The sequence below is a fragment of the Glycine soja genome, chromosome 10, assembly GCF_004193775.1.
Source record: "Glycine soja cultivar W05 chromosome 10, ASM419377v2, whole genome shotgun sequence".
Taxonomy (NCBI): Eukaryota; Viridiplantae; Streptophyta; class Magnoliopsida; order Fabales; family Fabaceae; genus Glycine; species Glycine soja.
The window spans coordinates 41,054,831-41,071,731 of record NC_041011.1 but is presented as its reverse complement, the minus strand read 5'-3'; the positions used below and the strand labels follow the sequence as shown (position 1 = coordinate 41,071,731).

The following is a 16,901-nucleotide window of genomic DNA, read 5'->3' as shown; positions in this document are numbered from 1 at the left end:
GGATCTGGTGATTGTGGTTCAATACTCCTGACATAGATTTTCCTAATTAACTATTGGAAGAAAACCATGCCTTGGTCGATCGTGTTTGAACTTAATTTGAAGTACGGTGGAAAAGGGTAAATTAGCTTTAATGAAAGGCAGGGACTACTTTGGGACGCTAATTCGGTATAATTTCAAGATTTGAAGCATAATTTTGGCTGCAAATCTGTTGGACGAATAAATATCTTTAGGAGAAGATAAATTGTATTTGTATAATTTTTTCATATTTTCCAGTACAGTCAAAAAATAAGAAAAGAAAGAAACATAAAAAAAGAGAGAAACTTGAGATAAGATTGGTCAAATGAATAGAAATAAAAGAGAAAATAGTGTTACAAAAGTTCTACAAAAAAAGTATTTTGTGAATAATAGAAAGTAATGTTGCTATTTTGTACAAAAGAAAAACCCACACCAACACATCACAAATACATGTATATATTTGATTGGTTATATGTAAAAATTATATAAAAAAAAGAAGTTAAATTTAGATATTTCACAGAAGCCACCGTGAATAGTTTATATATAATTGTTCCTCATAATTTTATACTACTATTTAATCACTAATATCATCTAATCACAAATTTGATATGATTCTAAAGATAATTATTTTTAAAACTAATAAAGTTGTCATACGTAGTAATTTGTGGAGAGAAAATTTCTGACTTAGAGCGACATGAGTAAATTAACTCCCTATCCCAGGGATGTTTTTCACAAGAATTGAGTCAGGGTGTCCCTCCTCATGAAGAATCTCCCTCGACACACTTTTAATTGCGCACTTGGCACACTTTCGCTGGACCAAACCCTTTGGGTGTATAGGATAGAATGACAGTAAATTTCCTTTCTTCTATTTGTTTTCATACAAAACAGTATTTCTCAATAGGAAGTTTCACATTTAAATGTTGTATGAATATAACATTTTACAGGAGGGATCGAAAATGAATATAATGTTACATATTTTGGTTTGCAAGCAATTTGCTTATAAATTAAAACCAACCATGAATTTAAATAGATATTATAATCAAGCAATTTACTTGTTATGCAAATAAAACAACAGTTAAAACTATTGATATGGATTTTTTTTTATATAAATTTAACACTCTATAATCTATATGTCAGCTGTTTAATAGAAAAAACTGGATAATGTGAAAAGTCAGTTGTCTTCTCGCCTCCCTTTGCTTCCGTGCGAAAACATATGGCACGATCATTTTATGTCCAATGCTTCTGATATTCAAAGTTGAAACATTATAAATAGGATTTATGACATTTCATTTCAAGCTAGGGAACTGAGAAGGTAGTAATCAATAACAAAATAAAAACGGGTCATGGCATATATAATTGTTAATTCGAATGACTTGGAAAGTTGCAGACCCCCAGTGCAACCCAGCTCACGAGCATACATACTACGAGGGACAAAAGGCTTTTGAAGCCTTGTCAAAGGCGCAATTCAAGGAAACCAACAAACTGTATTTGAAAGGCTAACACAAAAAAGCCTCGTATTCTCCCTCTTTTTCTCTTTTAATATCAAGCAAGCCTTGCTTTCTCATTATTACTTCTACACTTTTGCCAACATCTCAAAAGAAGTCACAACTCACAACCTTAAACATTGAACACAAGTCCAACAAAATTTCCCCCCAACACACATAAAACCAATAACACACACTGACACACTCCTCTCCCATAATCGATACTAAAACAACCTAACCATCCATCCAAAGTCCAAACAGACAAACATTAACTACATGGTTTGAGAAAAACACACACACACACACGTCCAAGAAGGAACAACAAACAACACAACATGATCCCAGCTTGTTTCAGCCAACCCAACACACCTTCAAGCTCAAGCATCACTCAAGTGCCACAAAACCTAGTAACCTGCATATACCAAACTCAACTTTGCAACTCTTCCACGTACCTTACACTCACCTGGTGCAGAACCCTTCTCTCTCACTCCTTAACCATTTATGCACCTCACACCTTCTCCATCACCATTCCTCTCAACCCTTCAACCTTCTCCTTCTTCCGAACTCGACCAGGATCCAAATCCATCTACCTCACTCGCCCCCACAAACGTTCTCAGAAAATCAAACTTCACTGGGACTTCTCTGAAACACTTTTTAGTACTCGAAACTCAGCTGAGCCTGAGTCATGCTTCTACCTTGCTATCTGCTGCAATGGCAGGGTTGAATTCTTTCTGGGTGATCTTGTTCTTGGTCTTCCCGTGCAGCTTTCAACTCACCAACCCAGTGACCAAACTCTTGTGTCGAGAAGAGAACATGTGTTTGGAAGCAAGAGTTACGTGTCCAGGGGCGAGTTCATGGGTTCAAAACACGAATTAGAGATTGAATTGTGCAGTGGAGAAGAACTGAGAGTGAAAGCGGATGGTCAAGTTTGTTTGGTGGTGAAAAGGCTGGCGTGGAAATTCAGAGGCAACGAGAAAATATTCATTGATGGCGTTGAAGTAGAGTTCTACTGGGACGTGTTGAATTGGGTGGTTAATAGTGAAGATGGCAATGGCAACAATGGCCATGGTGTTTTTGTGTTTCAAGTAGGTGATGGTGGTGCTGTGTGGCCTGAAATGGTGGGTCCAGAGAAGAAGTTAATGAAGAAGAGGTTGGTGGGACCCACTATGGCACCATCGATCTTCAGGACATCGCCATCGAGCTCCAGTGTGTTGCAGTGGGCGGAGGAGAGCAGTGATGGTGGCAGAAGTTCGTGCTCTTCATCTACAAGGTCATGTGGGAGTAGTAATGGTGGCTTCTCTTTGTTGCTATATGCTTGGTGGAGAGACTAGAGTCTGAAATTTTGGAACTGGATTAGTTCATTGTTCTTTTCCACATTCATGATTTCACTTGTGATTATTGATTTTCAAATTCTCTGTTTCAATTAATTATTGAAACTATTGTTTTCATGGGGTTTCAACTTTGAATTGCTCTGAATTGGAGAGCAGTTTCTTGTATACTTGCCTGTCTCTCTTGTACAGTTATTTATCTTAAGTTTGTCTTCAAGTAGTAGGAACAAAGTAGTTACATGGTTATCCATTTCTTGCCCTCTAACAAAACTGTGGAACTTCATGGTAACACGTAAAATTGTAATGAAGTAATGAGTTATATAAAAAAAATGTATGGCCCATTGCAACAACTAGAGCATAAAGTTTCTGCATGTCTAAACATGATGTGTATCCCCCCAGAAGAATTGTGCTATTTGTGACTGTAATTTAGTTTCACATGGATGAGTTTGAATCTGAACGAGTTGGTTAGCTTATGGTGACTCGTGAGTTGTGAGAAACCAAATTAACAAATGTAAGACAGAGCAAAATTGCAGCCAGGCACTAGTACCGTAACTACCGTTCCACCTTGGATTCTCAGATTAAATAATACCATAGTGTTGTCATAGACTCATAGACCCCATTTAGCTATCATATGGCAAGCATAATACAGATAGAAAGATAACTATACCTTTCTTGTAAATATCAGTATGGTGGTCGGTGGAGATTCTCTGCAACATGACTGCTTTATTTACTACTACCATTTTCTAATATTAAATCAACTAGGTTGGAAAACCTTGAGAAGGCTGGCCATTGAAATCGTAAGCCACATTCTTAGAGATTGCAACCCCAAATATGTGTTTCATCCAACAATCTTCTGTGCTAAATGAATTCAAATGAACCAATTCTCACATGACTTCCATCCTAGCTTGAACTCCTTGGAATCTATATTGCTATATATGGGATATATTTTGGTCAAAAAGTAACTACAAAGCCTTCTCATAATTCACAAATGCAACTAAAAGATGGTCTACTAAGAAGCTACTCATACCAAATCTGGAGATGGGCTATTAGCCTGTTTGAAAGGAGAAATTTCATTTTGAACTATAAAGACACTAGTAAAAGGTAAAGGTAATCTTGAACTTGATGGCTGTGCTGCAGTAGTCAGAGATAGTGGAGGGAAATAATAATGTAGTGTCACAGAAAAATTGGTTGTGCTAACAGCACTATGGTGCTGTAATTTAGTCTCACCCCATCATTATAGCAACAGACGCACTTCTTGTGGGGCAAATGATAAAGCTGATCCTTCAACTGATAAATGGAATTACTCCATACTTATTACAGACTGCAGGCAAGTATAGGCAGTGGAACAGACTTAAACGGAAAAGGGAATCTTTTGCCTGCTCAACTTAATTTAGTGTATTGTCAACAAGAAGTCCGTTTTCTTTTCTTGTGGCTTGCTTTAGGGCAATTCTGCCTTTGATTTTTCATGCTTTGTGTGGATATACTAACATTCACTTGAAAATTCTCCCAATTAATGCACCAGTAATAAACACTTTTTTTAGAACATACGTATTCTGCAAATACTCCTAGTTATACTTGTGCCTATAGGAAAAATAAGCCAGTCATGCAGAAAAACTGATAGGCTAAATGGAATCTTTAACAACTACATAAATTAAGAATCATTATGAAATATCTGTCAGTTAAATTTACCAAGTGACTCCGTTTGAAAGTGCCAACAGAGAGTGACACATGGATAATTTCATGACACTCGATGTCTCAACCACCTGGGTTTTTAGACTTAAAGGAGAAAATCTGCAAAACTGCTTCAACTGCAGAAATGTTCCAACTCTCAACATGTCTAACAATCTGTCAAACAAAAAAGTTGCAAACACTAGTTAACATGGATCTCAAATCACATCAATTGGTAAAATGGTATACAGCAGAAAGAAAAGGATGTATTGACTGACTTTGTAATCTTCATTTAATTCATAAACTGTGCTTCCATCGATTGAAATTAGAGGCCTCCAAGGAAGCTTTAAGTTGGTCCTGCATATCAGACCCCCAAAAAGTAAATTAACAAAGAAATTGAGAATCTTAAGTGATGAAAACATGGAATGGAGGCCAGGCATGTAACTTCAAATATCCTCGTAGGTGATGTTTCCTGATTAATAGAGGCATTGACACTTTAAAACTGATGACTATCATACTCGTACCGGGCACCTAACAAACCTAAGGAATGCACAAAGACTATAAAATTGACCACACATCTATGTTGTACCTAATTTCAGAACACTTAAGTGAAGCAAGTAGCAAACTCTTTAGGGATCCTTTTAGCGCTTTGTGTTAAAGGCAAAAGGATGCCAAATACAGAAATTTATCTATAATCCAGAACATCACTACCATTTTGCTTTTAGAAGCACTTTATAATTCTTTGAACAATGCATATATAGAGAGAACCAAAATAATCTTCATTGATTCAACACAGGTATATATGTGCAACATATGATCAAATTGTACAGATAAATTAGCATTATACATGGCAAGATTCAAAATCAAGATAAGGCTAATTCTATCTTTTTTATCAACTCATGAAGCTATTGAACTCTATCTCCATTTGCGGAGTTTTCAGTAACTCCTGAACTGAGGGAATACAAAGTGCTTGAAAATAGAAATGCTGATGTTACACGTTAATGCATATAAGGAGTGGGATAAGCACCTTAGTTTCCAAGATGCCAGCACAAAATTTGTGTCAGAGTCAACATCCTGCATGAAGATGAGCAGAACATGAAGATGTGTTTTTTGAGTAAATAGTGTAGCTCAAGAGGCCAATCTCCTATCAGTTATTGTAGAGACTGATTGAAAGAAACATCCAGCAATAAGGTGTGTATGATTTAAATTAACAGAGTCATGAGAGTTGTAATATCAGGACTTTCAATTTGCAGAGAAAAACAATACAGGAACGTAACGGAGAAAGATGACTGATAAGCACATATAATCAAAAGAGAGAAACAAATCTTTTTAAGGGTCTAAATCATAACGCAAATGGGTAAGAAATGGTTCGAAGTATCTAGACCATAGGTTCAAAATTAACACATCTGGAACTGAATTACAAGTTTTATAGACAAACTTAAAAAAGCCTCTCCAAGTTGTGTATTATCCTACAAGCCTAAATCTCTCACTCAAGATTTATAAGGAGTGATAAACATTTTGTCTCTCATAAGAGACTATGTCATATTTCTTAGAATCATGTTCCTTCTGCTTGGGTGCATAACCCCTCTTTAGGTTGGGGTGGTGTGGCTCCATTCATGAATGAGTTGGTGGATATTAAATTATTAATTGCCCCAGCTTCCCAAGAGCCACTAAAAAGTGCAATCTCCTTCATCTAAAGATAAATGTAGACTTCCCATGAGTCAAAGATTGAATTCCAAAATCATAACACTTCACAATGCATTGGAATCTCCCACTTTAGTTAACGTTTTTAGAAATTTAAATTCATTTTCTCGACAATATGGAACTTGAAACTTGGTTTAATACAAACTCTATTTACATCTCTAAAAGTTGACCATTTTCTCAATATAACCATGGAGTATCCAAAGTCCAAACACAAAAGAACCACATTATGGCAATGGTATGATGCTAAGTCCCATGTCCCCCCACCCCCACCCCCCATTTGTACATTCTTCCAGGTGATACTTGAAGAATCTCTACCTTAGTAACAAAGGGAAATACAGTTTTCGGATTATGAATATGAATAGAATCACTCCTAGTTAATGTGAATCTTCTTAATGTATAATCAAAACAAGTGTAAATGGTTTTAATGAGGAAGATATAAAATACTGCACTTTTCTTTTCCACAAAATAGTTCCTTAGACAAGAGTTCCAACAGAGAGATGGTCTCTTGGTGTAGGTTTCTAGTTTTACAACTAGCAAGTATAAAATGTTAATTTACAGAGAATATCTACCTTATCAATCTTTTGTAGTATAATTGATGCAGAGTCAAAGAAGGGAACAAGCAATTTCAAGTTGCGCGCATATAACTCCCTACCTGTATGACCATGCATGATAGCTTAGTTGATTGTATATTATCAAAGTGATGTTTTCTTTTCTTTCATATTTTTTTTCCATGACAGCAATGAGTAACTCGAGTTGCTGATGAAGAGTAAGCAGGAGAAGAGAAGCCAAGCACAAGAGGAAGGGTAGCATACAAGTTGTTATAGGTGAAAGGCGATAATTCTTACCGCGAAATTTAATAGTTGGGTCTTCAAAGATACAGTTCTCAGCATAAATTGAAGAAGAGAAGTTCCCTAGTTGTCAAACAAAAGTGAGAAATGCGTCCATTAATTTTAGCCGTATAATTCATTTCTGCAAGCACGATCCCGCTTCATCATGCATGCAAAAATTAAGAGACAGATAGCACACCACGAAAAAAACAAACTGATATCATTATCTTATTGGCTTAAATATCAATTTGATCCCCAAATTATATTAAATGTTTCAATTTTAAAAATTTGGAGACCAAATTGATAATTAAGTCTTGTTGAATTAGTAAAATAAATGGAAATTAAAAAAAAAAAAGATGCTACCTGTTACGAAATAAGCGTTGTCGTAATCAGACTTGATGATCCTTAGAACATCATCGACGCTCGAAGCTGGGAATTCAATTTGATCTCTCTGTTTCTCAAGGCTGCATATAACTAAGTGGGAGTGACTCCTTAGAATAGAGCAATTAATAGATAGATAAGTAAAAACAAGGTTGGAGATTGTGTTGGCATGGGCATGGACACCTTGTTTGATGGGAAGAAGGAGAGAAAAGCCTCAAGAGTTCCGTTACCCCGCTCACCGCTATTTTCAATATCTGAGGTGTTTCACTTTCTTTTTCTCTGTTCAAGCATGCATATATCTTCCTCCTATTCAGTGTGTTAGTGTTTGAGCAGTTTTGGACGCCGTGATTCCTTCGAAACTGCAATAGCAACGTCAAAATATAAATCAGAGAAGCAGCAACGAATTTGAAAGTCCGAATTCGCCTCTATAGATATAAATCATATAATAGATTCTTAGTAAGTATGTAGTACCTGCTTTTGTAAAGGTTGTAGTGGAGGTGTTCCACTCCAGCAGCATATTTTTGCCATTTCCTATCCTATGTTCATAATTTACATTAATTAAGCTTCTTTGTGTTGCTCCGTTTTCTCTTTCGCAGTACCACCAACGTGGATACACATACATTCGCTCAATTATTTGTGTAATTGATAATTGTGTGGCCAAGGCTTGCTCACTCTCCAAGGGATTTGGATTCATGTTTACGTGTATTTAATTTAGTTTAATTTATATTCATGTCTAATAGGATTTTTTTTTTAAGAATATCAAGAACACATTTTCTTCTATTAGTTAAATTTTATTAAAAATTATACATAAAAAAAGAGATTAATGTGAAACTCACTAAATTTTGTAATTTCTTATAAATTTCAACAAGTATGTATTAAGAAAATAATTTTCTTGCACAGCGATCAATTCCTGGATCATTCATTACCTTGAATTATTTTAATGCTAATTTCAGTTCAAAAGAAAAAAAAAATTGGGGCGTAAGGAATGTCAATGGCTGGATGGGAATCACAATTTATAGAGACCGGATATAAGAACTATAAACAACACTACTTGCTTCGAAACAATCTATTCTGTAATTATTTATCGATTGAATATACATTGAAAAATGTTGCATGCAAAAAAACCAGATTGCTTCATGTCAACATGACCACCTCATGAAAATTTATCATACTAAGCTCAATTCATCTTTAGTATTTGATATTTTTAAGTCGTCTTTAAACTCAGCATCGAGCTTCTTCCGCAATGCCACTAATTCTTCCCCTGCATCGCAGATATAGGCCGAAGCTTGTCTGCCAGACAAGGTTGCACCTTCCATGCTGTCTATGTAGTCCTGAACAAAAAATAATAATAATAAAGTGAGCAACATCAATGCAACTTAGATTTCACTACTGCAGTGAAACTGAAGAAAACATACAGCAATTGCTGAACAAACACAGCAAAATTGTAAGAGCTCATTAAAATATTGCCATGGAGTAGAAAGTAAAAAACAGTTAATAAATAAAAAAAAAAAGGTTGAACACAAATTTGAAAAGGCTAAATTAGTTCGGTAAATTTGAGTTTGAGCAAGTTATATCCCATAGATGTGAGCAAGCATAGTAAAAGCACATACTAATATCTATTGAAAAAACACTAGACAAGTAATCCCATTCAATCAAATATAGCAGCAAGCAGGAATTTATTGTCATGTCATAAAAGCTTCTTCACTTTCTAAAATTTTTTCATAGGTCACACTACAAGCCCAGGAACCAATATAAGAATTTAAAGGTTAACTGACTCCTGTAGGATCTCATAAACCACAGCTATGAAGCATCTAGATAACATGCAATTTTAAAGGAAATATATTATATGCATAGGAGAAGCATAGTCAAGAAGGTGCTACCTGCTTTGTGTAAGAGCCAGCAAGAAAGAAATTCCTCACTGGTGTCTTTTGATCAGGTCTATATGGATCTTTACCAGGCCCCTCACGGTACAGAGATTGGCCAATTTTAACAACAGAAGACCAAGTCACTTCCAAACCTTGAGATGATGGGAACAGTGCCAAAACCTAAAAAATAAATTAAAATCAATGTAATGACAAGAGAACTGAATATCTACCATTGATTAAAACCTCCCAAAATAGACTACAAAATGGAACCTGTGATGTGATTTGTGATGGAAATAATAGAAAGTGCTATGCTGATGATATCAGAAGAATCCAGTCAGGCATCAAATTAGCAGCATGAACAAGCATACACCAAATGAAAAAGTACCAATCCAACCGGTAACCGTCTTTTTCGATCCATAAAGTGATCCCATATTGGTATTTTGTTAAAAATATTTATCATGCATTCACCATTAACACATCATACGACACTGACTGCTGAAATATCAAAATAACTCAACACACTAGCTACCCTTCCAGCTTTGGATGCAAACTTTCATGTCATTACTAAATCAACGGTGAAAATATCAAAAACAGAATAAGAGAAATGGAATTCTTTTAACCAACCTGTTTTGCTACCCTTGCAATAATTTCGTCATTTGGTAAGGGCATGTATGGATCTCCTGGCGTCAGAACACATCTGACAGATATAACATTATATTCTTAGAAGGTCAACACTAAATCACACATTATATGCATGATGGTTACCAAATTTTAATACCATGAAAAGTTACTTGTTAGGCTTGGTAAAGCTTATGCATTTACCAATCTCAGATACAAGTTGCATGATGAATTGATAATGCAATTTCATCCATTGCACAACATACTTAGTCATGCATGATTTTAAGCATAAACTGTTGGAGATGATAACAGTATTTTGGAAGCATTGGGGACATTAAGATCTTAAAGAAATAGTCCAACTCTTCACTACTCTTGCAAATGTAAGTTGTTTTTGTTTTTCCATGTATACATTTATAATTATACTGAGTGCAGAACACTCAAGCAAGTCACTTAATTAAATCTTTCCTTAAAATATTTTCAGGTAAACAACTCATGAATGGAAGTGAAAATTTAGAAGTGCAAGATTACAAACACTTACTGGAGCAATGATCCTTGTCCCTCAATGTAATAATCCTCTGGAGATGAAAGTGCAAGGTCTGCAAAGCAAGAAAAATCTGCATCGGGTGTATAGAGAAGGTTATCCAACCCAACAGCTTTCCCCAGTCGCCTGTCATCCAGATAGTAAGGGTGCATGAAGAAGTTGAACAATAATGATCAAAGGATAGATCAATCTTAACTGTCAAAGCAAAAGTACATCACTTTATAGTTTCTACATGGACCCTAAAATTCAGAGAATTACCTTGACTTTTCTAGATCCTGCAACTCTGTAACCCAACCATTGTATCTGAGTTGCACTGTGACTACAGGAACTCCAACTAGTTCATAGATATTATTGAAAAACTCCTGTTCCCTCCACTCTGATGGAAGTAATCTCTTAATTCCAGGGACATCACAAGCTGGCATTGCGTAAATGACACTAAGGTATTGAAGATTGTTAACACAATAAGGAATAAATACAAAAGCAAAGAGTAACCTACTAACCAGCAACATAAGCATCAGCTTTCACAATTTTCTTGGCAGTGGCCTGAGAAAATAAAAATTATAAGGTATTGACTATAAAGATTTTTGACAATGTCACTTGGATTCTAACCAAGTGTGTAAAGATTTCAAACAAAAAAAACAAATATCACCTTTGACATGGAAAGTCCTGTAACATAAATACTCCCATCAGCAGATTTGTCATAAAGCAGTTCTCTGCATCCCCACCTAAGATGGAACCTGTTCCAGCAATGAATGAGAATCCAAATAGGAAGAAATTTGGATAGTCATGGTGGCAATATTCTAGTATCGAAAACTATACCTGCCCCCTCTGTCCATGATGTACTTTCGGATGGGGCCACTCAGATAAACATCCGGTGAACCCTTCAGCATTCGCAAAAGGGAAGCCTCGGTCTTTGTGGCAAACAATGCAAATATGGTGAGCATGCAGCGAGCACTGATATTATCACAGTCGATAAACCCAAGGGCATAGGCAACTGGATCCCACATTTTTGTAATACTCATGCGTGTGCCACCTTTGGATAAAAACCAATCTGAAAAGCTAATCTGTTACAAATGCACATAATGGTTAAAAGAACAAGATTGGCAAACACAATCAATATAAAGTGAAAGAGTAAACTTAGATTCTAGGGCAGCAAGTATCGGTATTTTTACTTTGTTTGGTAAACAAAGAACCTTCACAACTACTACTATTGTATGTGTGTGCATGTATGTATATGCTGTGTGGATGGGCATGAGCAATTGAGCATGTGTAAGAACACATGGAAACTGAGGGCACAGATAATCAGGAAGCATCATTTGGAAATAGACCAAAAAATAACAAATCCTCTTACACTATCCAAATTCCTTATGTCCCTCAGTGCACCATCTGGATCAACAAGAGCTCTGACAACTGGACTGAGTGCAAGAGCCACAGCATTTCTAGCCTTATCATAAGTCTGTTCATAAAAAATATGTAAAGTTAGGTGCAATGATAGTTTGGCTGAGGAAAATCAAATGAACATATATACTTTTGTTGGGCATTGAAATATATTAGTTTCTAGTTCTGCATAATAGTGATGAATGATGACCAAATAATGTAATCTAAACAAACATGATAATAGAATATACAATGTGATTACATTAAGCTGATTTGTGGTCAAAAATGCCCTTATCCCGTGTATTGGTGCCCCAATTGGGAAGCGAAAATCCAGTTCTGCACCAGAAAACTAAGTTATGAACAATGCACAAAAATAAATGAACAAAAATGAAGCAAGGTATAGCAGCATAAAACATACCACCAATTTGACCCCCTTTGTTAACAAAAGTGTGAGTGTGATCCTTCACAAGTAGATTGTTTTCTGCACCCACCTAGTCATCCAAGTATTGAAGAAGTTATCAAATGCACATGGAAAATAAAGTCAATGGTACAGGTTTCATGGCCAAAAAAGAGAGAGGAAGAGTACAGGGTTTAGAGATGAAGAAGAATGCACACCATGACTGGAAGTAAAAACAGCTTACCTTCTTCAACAATCGGAAAAGATTGTTGTAGCAACCAAAGAAAACATGCAATCCCATTTCAATGTGATTCCCACCTTTGTCAACAAAAGAGCCAACTTTGCCACCAATAAAAGGTCTTGACTCATAGATATCCACCTGAATGATAGAATACATTAGTCATAACACCCTAATGCAAACAACACACCTGAATTATAAAAACAAACTAATCAACGATCAAGGAATCACTCCCCTTTGCTTCAAAAACAACTTTACTATATGCTATACCATAACATCCAATTTCAAAATATTAAAATATCAGTGGCTTATATTAAGAGAAACAGAGAGAGAAGGAGCCAAACCTCATGGCCTTGATCCAAGAGTTCCACTGCAGTTGACATGCCTGCAAGTCCAGCTCCAATAATTGCCACTTTCAGTTTTGGTCCTCGATAATGTTCAGGTTCCGGAGGAAACAACCCTTTTGGCGCTGCCATGTCAAACTTACAGTATGAGAATTATTATTGTCTAAACATTGTGACACATCGCAAACACACAACACTCCCAGAACGAAAATCAATAGATTAAAAAAAAGAAAAGAATACACTGGTAAGATAAGTGTAAGATCGAAAATTGATCAGAAACTGAAATTACAAACCGTTAACGCTCATGTCGGAAACATTAGCATCTAAGGAGCAGCGAAGGCGAGACTTGTGGGTCCTGGTGAAACGGGTAGTGATGGGGACAGCGGAGAGGGAAGTTGCAGAACACTGAATCAAAGAAGCCATGGCCATAGGTGAAGGTGAAAGAAAAAAAAAAGAACCGAGTTGGTCGGCAAAGAAAGAAACGAAATTGTGTTATGAAGCGAATTTAAGGTATCTGGGGTACGAGGCTGGGAGGAGATGCCGGGAATGGAAAATTTGTCGGGTAGTTGAGGGAGGGGATTGGAGTGCTGGCCACACACAATTTGTGAATTATTATTAATTAATATAAATAATTGCAATTGAATGAACGTGTTCCCTTTGGATTTGGCTTTGCCTACTCTACTGGGAAATGCAAAATGGAAAATGGAAGTGCTACTTCCACTTCCATTAACGATAGATAATGGACCAATGCACCTCCTTCGTACACGGTGGAGAGACTCACTTTCCATCTTTATTAAACTTTAAACACTTCACTCCTTATTTTCGCTTAATACATATCTTACGTGTCAGCTATTGGTGGCCTTAAGTTTTTTTTATCCATTTCTAGTTTCTTCTTTCTTGCAAAAGCGCGAGACAGGAATTACAGTTCATGTCAATAGTCAAAACCTCGTCCTAGTTTACACTCCATATTTTATTTTATTTTTATTTTTGGTTTTTTCTAAACAATATCATTTACCAAAACAAGTTTACATTATATATTTTATCCAAGGAAAATAATCTTTGGTTCATATGTAAATAGACAAACAACAAAAGCTAGTTTTTATTTTAGCTTCGATTAATTTATCAGTTAATTTTATCACTTATCTCTTAAACATAATTATTTTTTCATCTAGAGACCAAGTTAAAAATTCTCAAATAATTCAAGTATTTTCAAATGTATTAAAGCTATAAAAAAATCATTGTTTTTTTTTTAAGTAATGGCTTTCAAAATCTCTAGAACATTCAAAATAATCTCCACCTAAAGTCTTCATATGTTATATATGAAAGCATCTCTGATTATTTAAGCTAACTATTCTGAGTTATTTTTATTCTCTGTTAATCGTTTCATACAATATCACACTATAATTAAGTAACTCATACATATTTTATTCTAATAAAATAATTTAAAACAATGAATCCCTTAAAATAATCCTTAAATAGCAAAAAAAAAATGTTATTTTAAATTACAAACAACTGTTTCTTATAGAAGCAACCTAAAGCTCTCATCTATCACCTGTTAACTTATTTACACACAAATCAATTTTATGAATAATTATGGCACAATAATTTTCTCTAATCAAAATTAGAATAATAATTTTAATTTTTATCTTCCTAATTAAATATCATTCCTTAATGATTTTTGCCGTTAATTTTTCTATAATCAAGTCAAATATAAGCATTCAATTCACTCCTTAATATCCCCTTATACATTTGGCATAATCGATTTAAAAAAGAAACTTATTATATTTTATATATCAAATTTCTTCTTTGTATCTGAAGTAATTAATGTAGTTATTAAATATATAAAATATTAAATATGTGTAATTAAGTCAATTATTAAATATATGTAGTTAATGTAATTACTTGTAATTAATTTATATATATAAGTTTTTTTTATTAAGGTTGGCTATGTTCGGAAAAATTAGTTATAGCTGAAACTTGAAAAATTAATTTATTAAATTAGAAATATATGGTAAAAATAGTTGTAGAAGTAGTTAAAAAGTGTAAAATGACAAAAAAAAAATAACATCGTTATTTATTTAAAAAAGATAACAAGAAAAATGAATAAATATATCAAGAATAAAAGTGAAACAAAACATAAAAAGATAGAAGTTAGAAGCTAGTGTTCCCAAAAAACGCTAGAGATTAGTAAAAAAAAAGTTTGCTTATTGAACATGCAAATGCACCCAATAAAAAAAATTAGAAATTAGTTGAAATGTCTTGTCAAACATAACCGTTATGTTTAGCAAAACTAGATAAAAACTAGCTAGTAGTTGAAAGTTAAAACATTATCTTTCTAAATTATAAGTATTTGATAAAATGATAGCTTGCAGTAGCTAAAAATATAAAATTACATAAAGCATTCAATTCAGTCCTTAATGTCCCCTTATACATTTGTCATCATTGATTTAAAAAAGAAACTTATTATATTTTATATATCAAATTTCTTCTTTGTATATGAAGTAATTAATGTAATTATTAAATATATAAAATATTAAATATGTGCAATTAAGTTAATTATTAAATATGTGTAGTTAAGGTAATTACTTGTAATTAATTTTTATATAATTTTTTTTATTAAGGTTGGCTATGTTCGAAAAAACAAGCTAAAATACTAACTGGTAGTTGGAACCTGAAAAATTAATTTATTAAATTATAAGTGTTCAGTAAAATTACCTGTTGAAGTAGGTGAAAAGTATAAAATGACAAATAAAATAATACCATGATTTATTTTAAAAAGATAAAAAAAATGAATAAATATATTAAGGATAAAAGTAAAATAAAATATAGAAACTTAGAAGCTAGAAGCATTTAAGAAAATGTTACTTTAAGTAATGTTTAAAAAATACTAAAAATTGCTAAAAAAAAGTTTGTTTACCAAACAACCAAATGAACTTTTAAGCAGGTAAAAAAAGTTAAAAATTAGTTGAAATGTCTTGTCAAATATAGTTGTTGTATTTGGAAAAATTAGTCAAAAGTTAAAAAGTTAGGTAATAGTTGAAAACTAAAAAGTTATCTTATTGTATTATAAATGTTTGGTAAAATTATATGTTATAGTAACTGAAAATATAAAATTACATAAAGCATAAAAATAATTTTTTTCTCTTAAATAGAAAAGATTAAAAAGAAAATCCAATAAATATTTAAGGACAAAAAGGGAATAAATATTAAAAAATCTATTACAAATCTTAAAATTTTATGATCAACCACATGTCATTTATTGCAAATTCAAAATCAGATCATTTCTCATTCCCAAAACACATTGAACTTAATGACAACCACGACAACTCAAGTCTAGAATTTGAAATTGCCCATAAACTATGATAATAGGTGCACATATATACCCTCCAAAAAGTCCACAAAAAATTGATAGTTCAAAATCAAAAGTTAAAAAAAAAACCCAAAAATCTGATCCACACATTCAAAGCCCTTAGAACCCAAGATCAAATTATTAAACCTAACAAATAAACCTCAAACAATGAAACAACAATAGATTAAATAAAATGAGGTTGGGGAAGAGAGAGTAGGCGGTGGTGGTGATCACAACGTTATACGTTGAGACTCGTCACCCCTAACAACGTCTATAGTAACGTGGTCAGGACGGGATGGCGAAATAAAAAATTAGATAAATAAATTATTTTCAAAAAATGGAAAACTTGTGGAGTCGCTCCCGACGTTTATTTAAGAAAAATGTCAAGAAAACAAAAAAGATAAGGAATGGTCAAGGATTGGAGAAAAAGGATTCGGGAGTCATTTATACACAGGGAAGGTGTTAGCACCTCGCGTGTCCATCATGAAAACAACACCCTTTAATCGAGTGCGCTAAAAAATAAAGTGACTTTTTAATTATTTATCTTCCCTTAAAAACATGAATTATATTTTGTTATATTTTTTATTTAGGAAAGGAAATCAAAATTTTTTTTAGAAACAAAAAGGGATTCTTATTGAAAAGTCAAGCAAGTCGGAAACCTAGCATTCGATTCACAAAATTTACTCCCACTTTATTGAAACATTGCCAAGTAAGTCGGAGACTCAATATGGAGTGCGTGTAACATGAAAAGGAGAATTGAATGAT

General features: G+C 33.9%; 3 protein-coding genes across 5 annotated transcripts; 1 reads left to right on the top strand and 2 right to left on the bottom strand.

The window, feature by feature from the left end:
* Positions 1 to 1,026: 1,026 nt before the first annotated feature.
* On the bottom strand, positions 1,027 to 8,071 carry LOC114369386. Of its 3 annotated transcripts, none has more exons than XR_003657620.1 (9): positions 7,879 to 8,069; positions 7,591 to 7,766; positions 7,390 to 7,490; positions 7,045 to 7,110; positions 6,769 to 6,851; positions 5,523 to 5,569; positions 4,774 to 4,852; positions 4,517 to 4,672; positions 1,027 to 1,257 (listed from the first exon to the last, which is right to left on the bottom strand). XR_003657620.1 is itself a non-coding variant. In XM_028326614.1 (8 exons), the coding sequence occupies exons 1-8, from the start codon at positions 7,933 to 7,935 to the stop codon at positions 4,583 to 4,585; spliced, it is 699 nt and encodes a 232-aa protein (XP_028182415.1). In that variant the 5' UTR covers positions 7,936 to 8,071; the 3' UTR covers positions 4,317 to 4,582. The 3 variants fall into 3 exon arrangements, 1 of the variants encoding a protein (XP_028182415.1); XR_003657621.1 differs by lacking the exon at positions 1,027 to 1,257 and adding an exon at positions 2,699 to 2,833; XM_028326614.1 differs by lacking the exon at positions 1,027 to 1,257 and having other exon boundaries at positions 4,317 to 4,672; positions 7,879 to 8,071.
* On the top strand, positions 1,565 to 3,073 carry LOC114369385. The gene has a single exon (XM_028326612.1). It carries the CDS (start codon positions 1,835 to 1,837, stop codon positions 2,828 to 2,830), a length of 996 nt encoding a protein of 331 aa, XP_028182413.1. The 5' UTR covers positions 1,565 to 1,834; the 3' UTR covers positions 2,831 to 3,073.
* Positions 8,072 to 8,403: 332 nt separating the features above from the next.
* LOC114371240 (zeta-carotene desaturase, chloroplastic/chromoplastic-like) lies at positions 8,404 to 13,553 on the bottom strand. The gene is made up of 14 exons (XM_028328696.1): positions 13,081 to 13,553; positions 12,788 to 12,912; positions 12,450 to 12,584; positions 12,227 to 12,299; positions 12,071 to 12,144; positions 11,783 to 11,887; positions 11,251 to 11,495; positions 11,081 to 11,168; positions 10,932 to 10,974; positions 10,690 to 10,846; positions 10,429 to 10,557; positions 9,897 to 9,969; positions 9,288 to 9,452; positions 8,404 to 8,738 (listed from the first exon to the last, which is right to left on the bottom strand). Exons 1-14 carry the CDS (start codon positions 13,214 to 13,216, stop codon positions 8,574 to 8,576), a joined length of 1,713 nt encoding a protein of 570 aa, XP_028184497.1. The 5' UTR covers positions 13,217 to 13,553; the 3' UTR covers positions 8,404 to 8,573.
* Positions 13,554 to 16,901: the final 3,348 nt, after the last annotated feature.

Bases quoted from the DNA above. Each gene is read 5' to 3' on its own strand.
- LOC114369385 (XM_028326612.1), top strand. From the start codon at position 1,835: ATGATCCCAGCTTGTTTCAGCCAACCCAACACACCTTCAAGCTCAAGC.
- LOC114369386 (XM_028326614.1), bottom strand. From the start codon at position 7,935: ATGGCAAAAATATGCTGCTGGAGTGGAACACCTCCACTACAACCTTTA. The intron at 7,111-7,389 runs GTAGCATCTTTT...TTTGACAACTAG, and splicing joins CAACGCTTATTTCGTAACAG to GGAACTTCTCTTCTTCAATT. The intron at 4,673-4,773 runs GTCAGTCAATAC...TTTGTTTGACAG, and splicing joins AATTAAATGAAGATTACAAA to ATTGTTAGACATGTTGAGAG.
- LOC114371240 (XM_028328696.1), bottom strand. From the start codon at position 13,216: ATGGCCATGGCTTCTTTGATTCAGTGTTCTGCAACTTCCCTCTCCGCT. The intron at 10,975-11,080 runs GTGATATTTGTT...TTATTTTCTCAG, and splicing joins CAGGACTTTCCATGTCAAAG to GCCACTGCCAAGAAAATTGT. The intron at 9,970-10,428 runs GTAAGTGTTTGT...TATATCTGTCAG, and splicing joins GGACAAGGATCATTGCTCCA to ATGTGTTCTGACGCCAGGAG.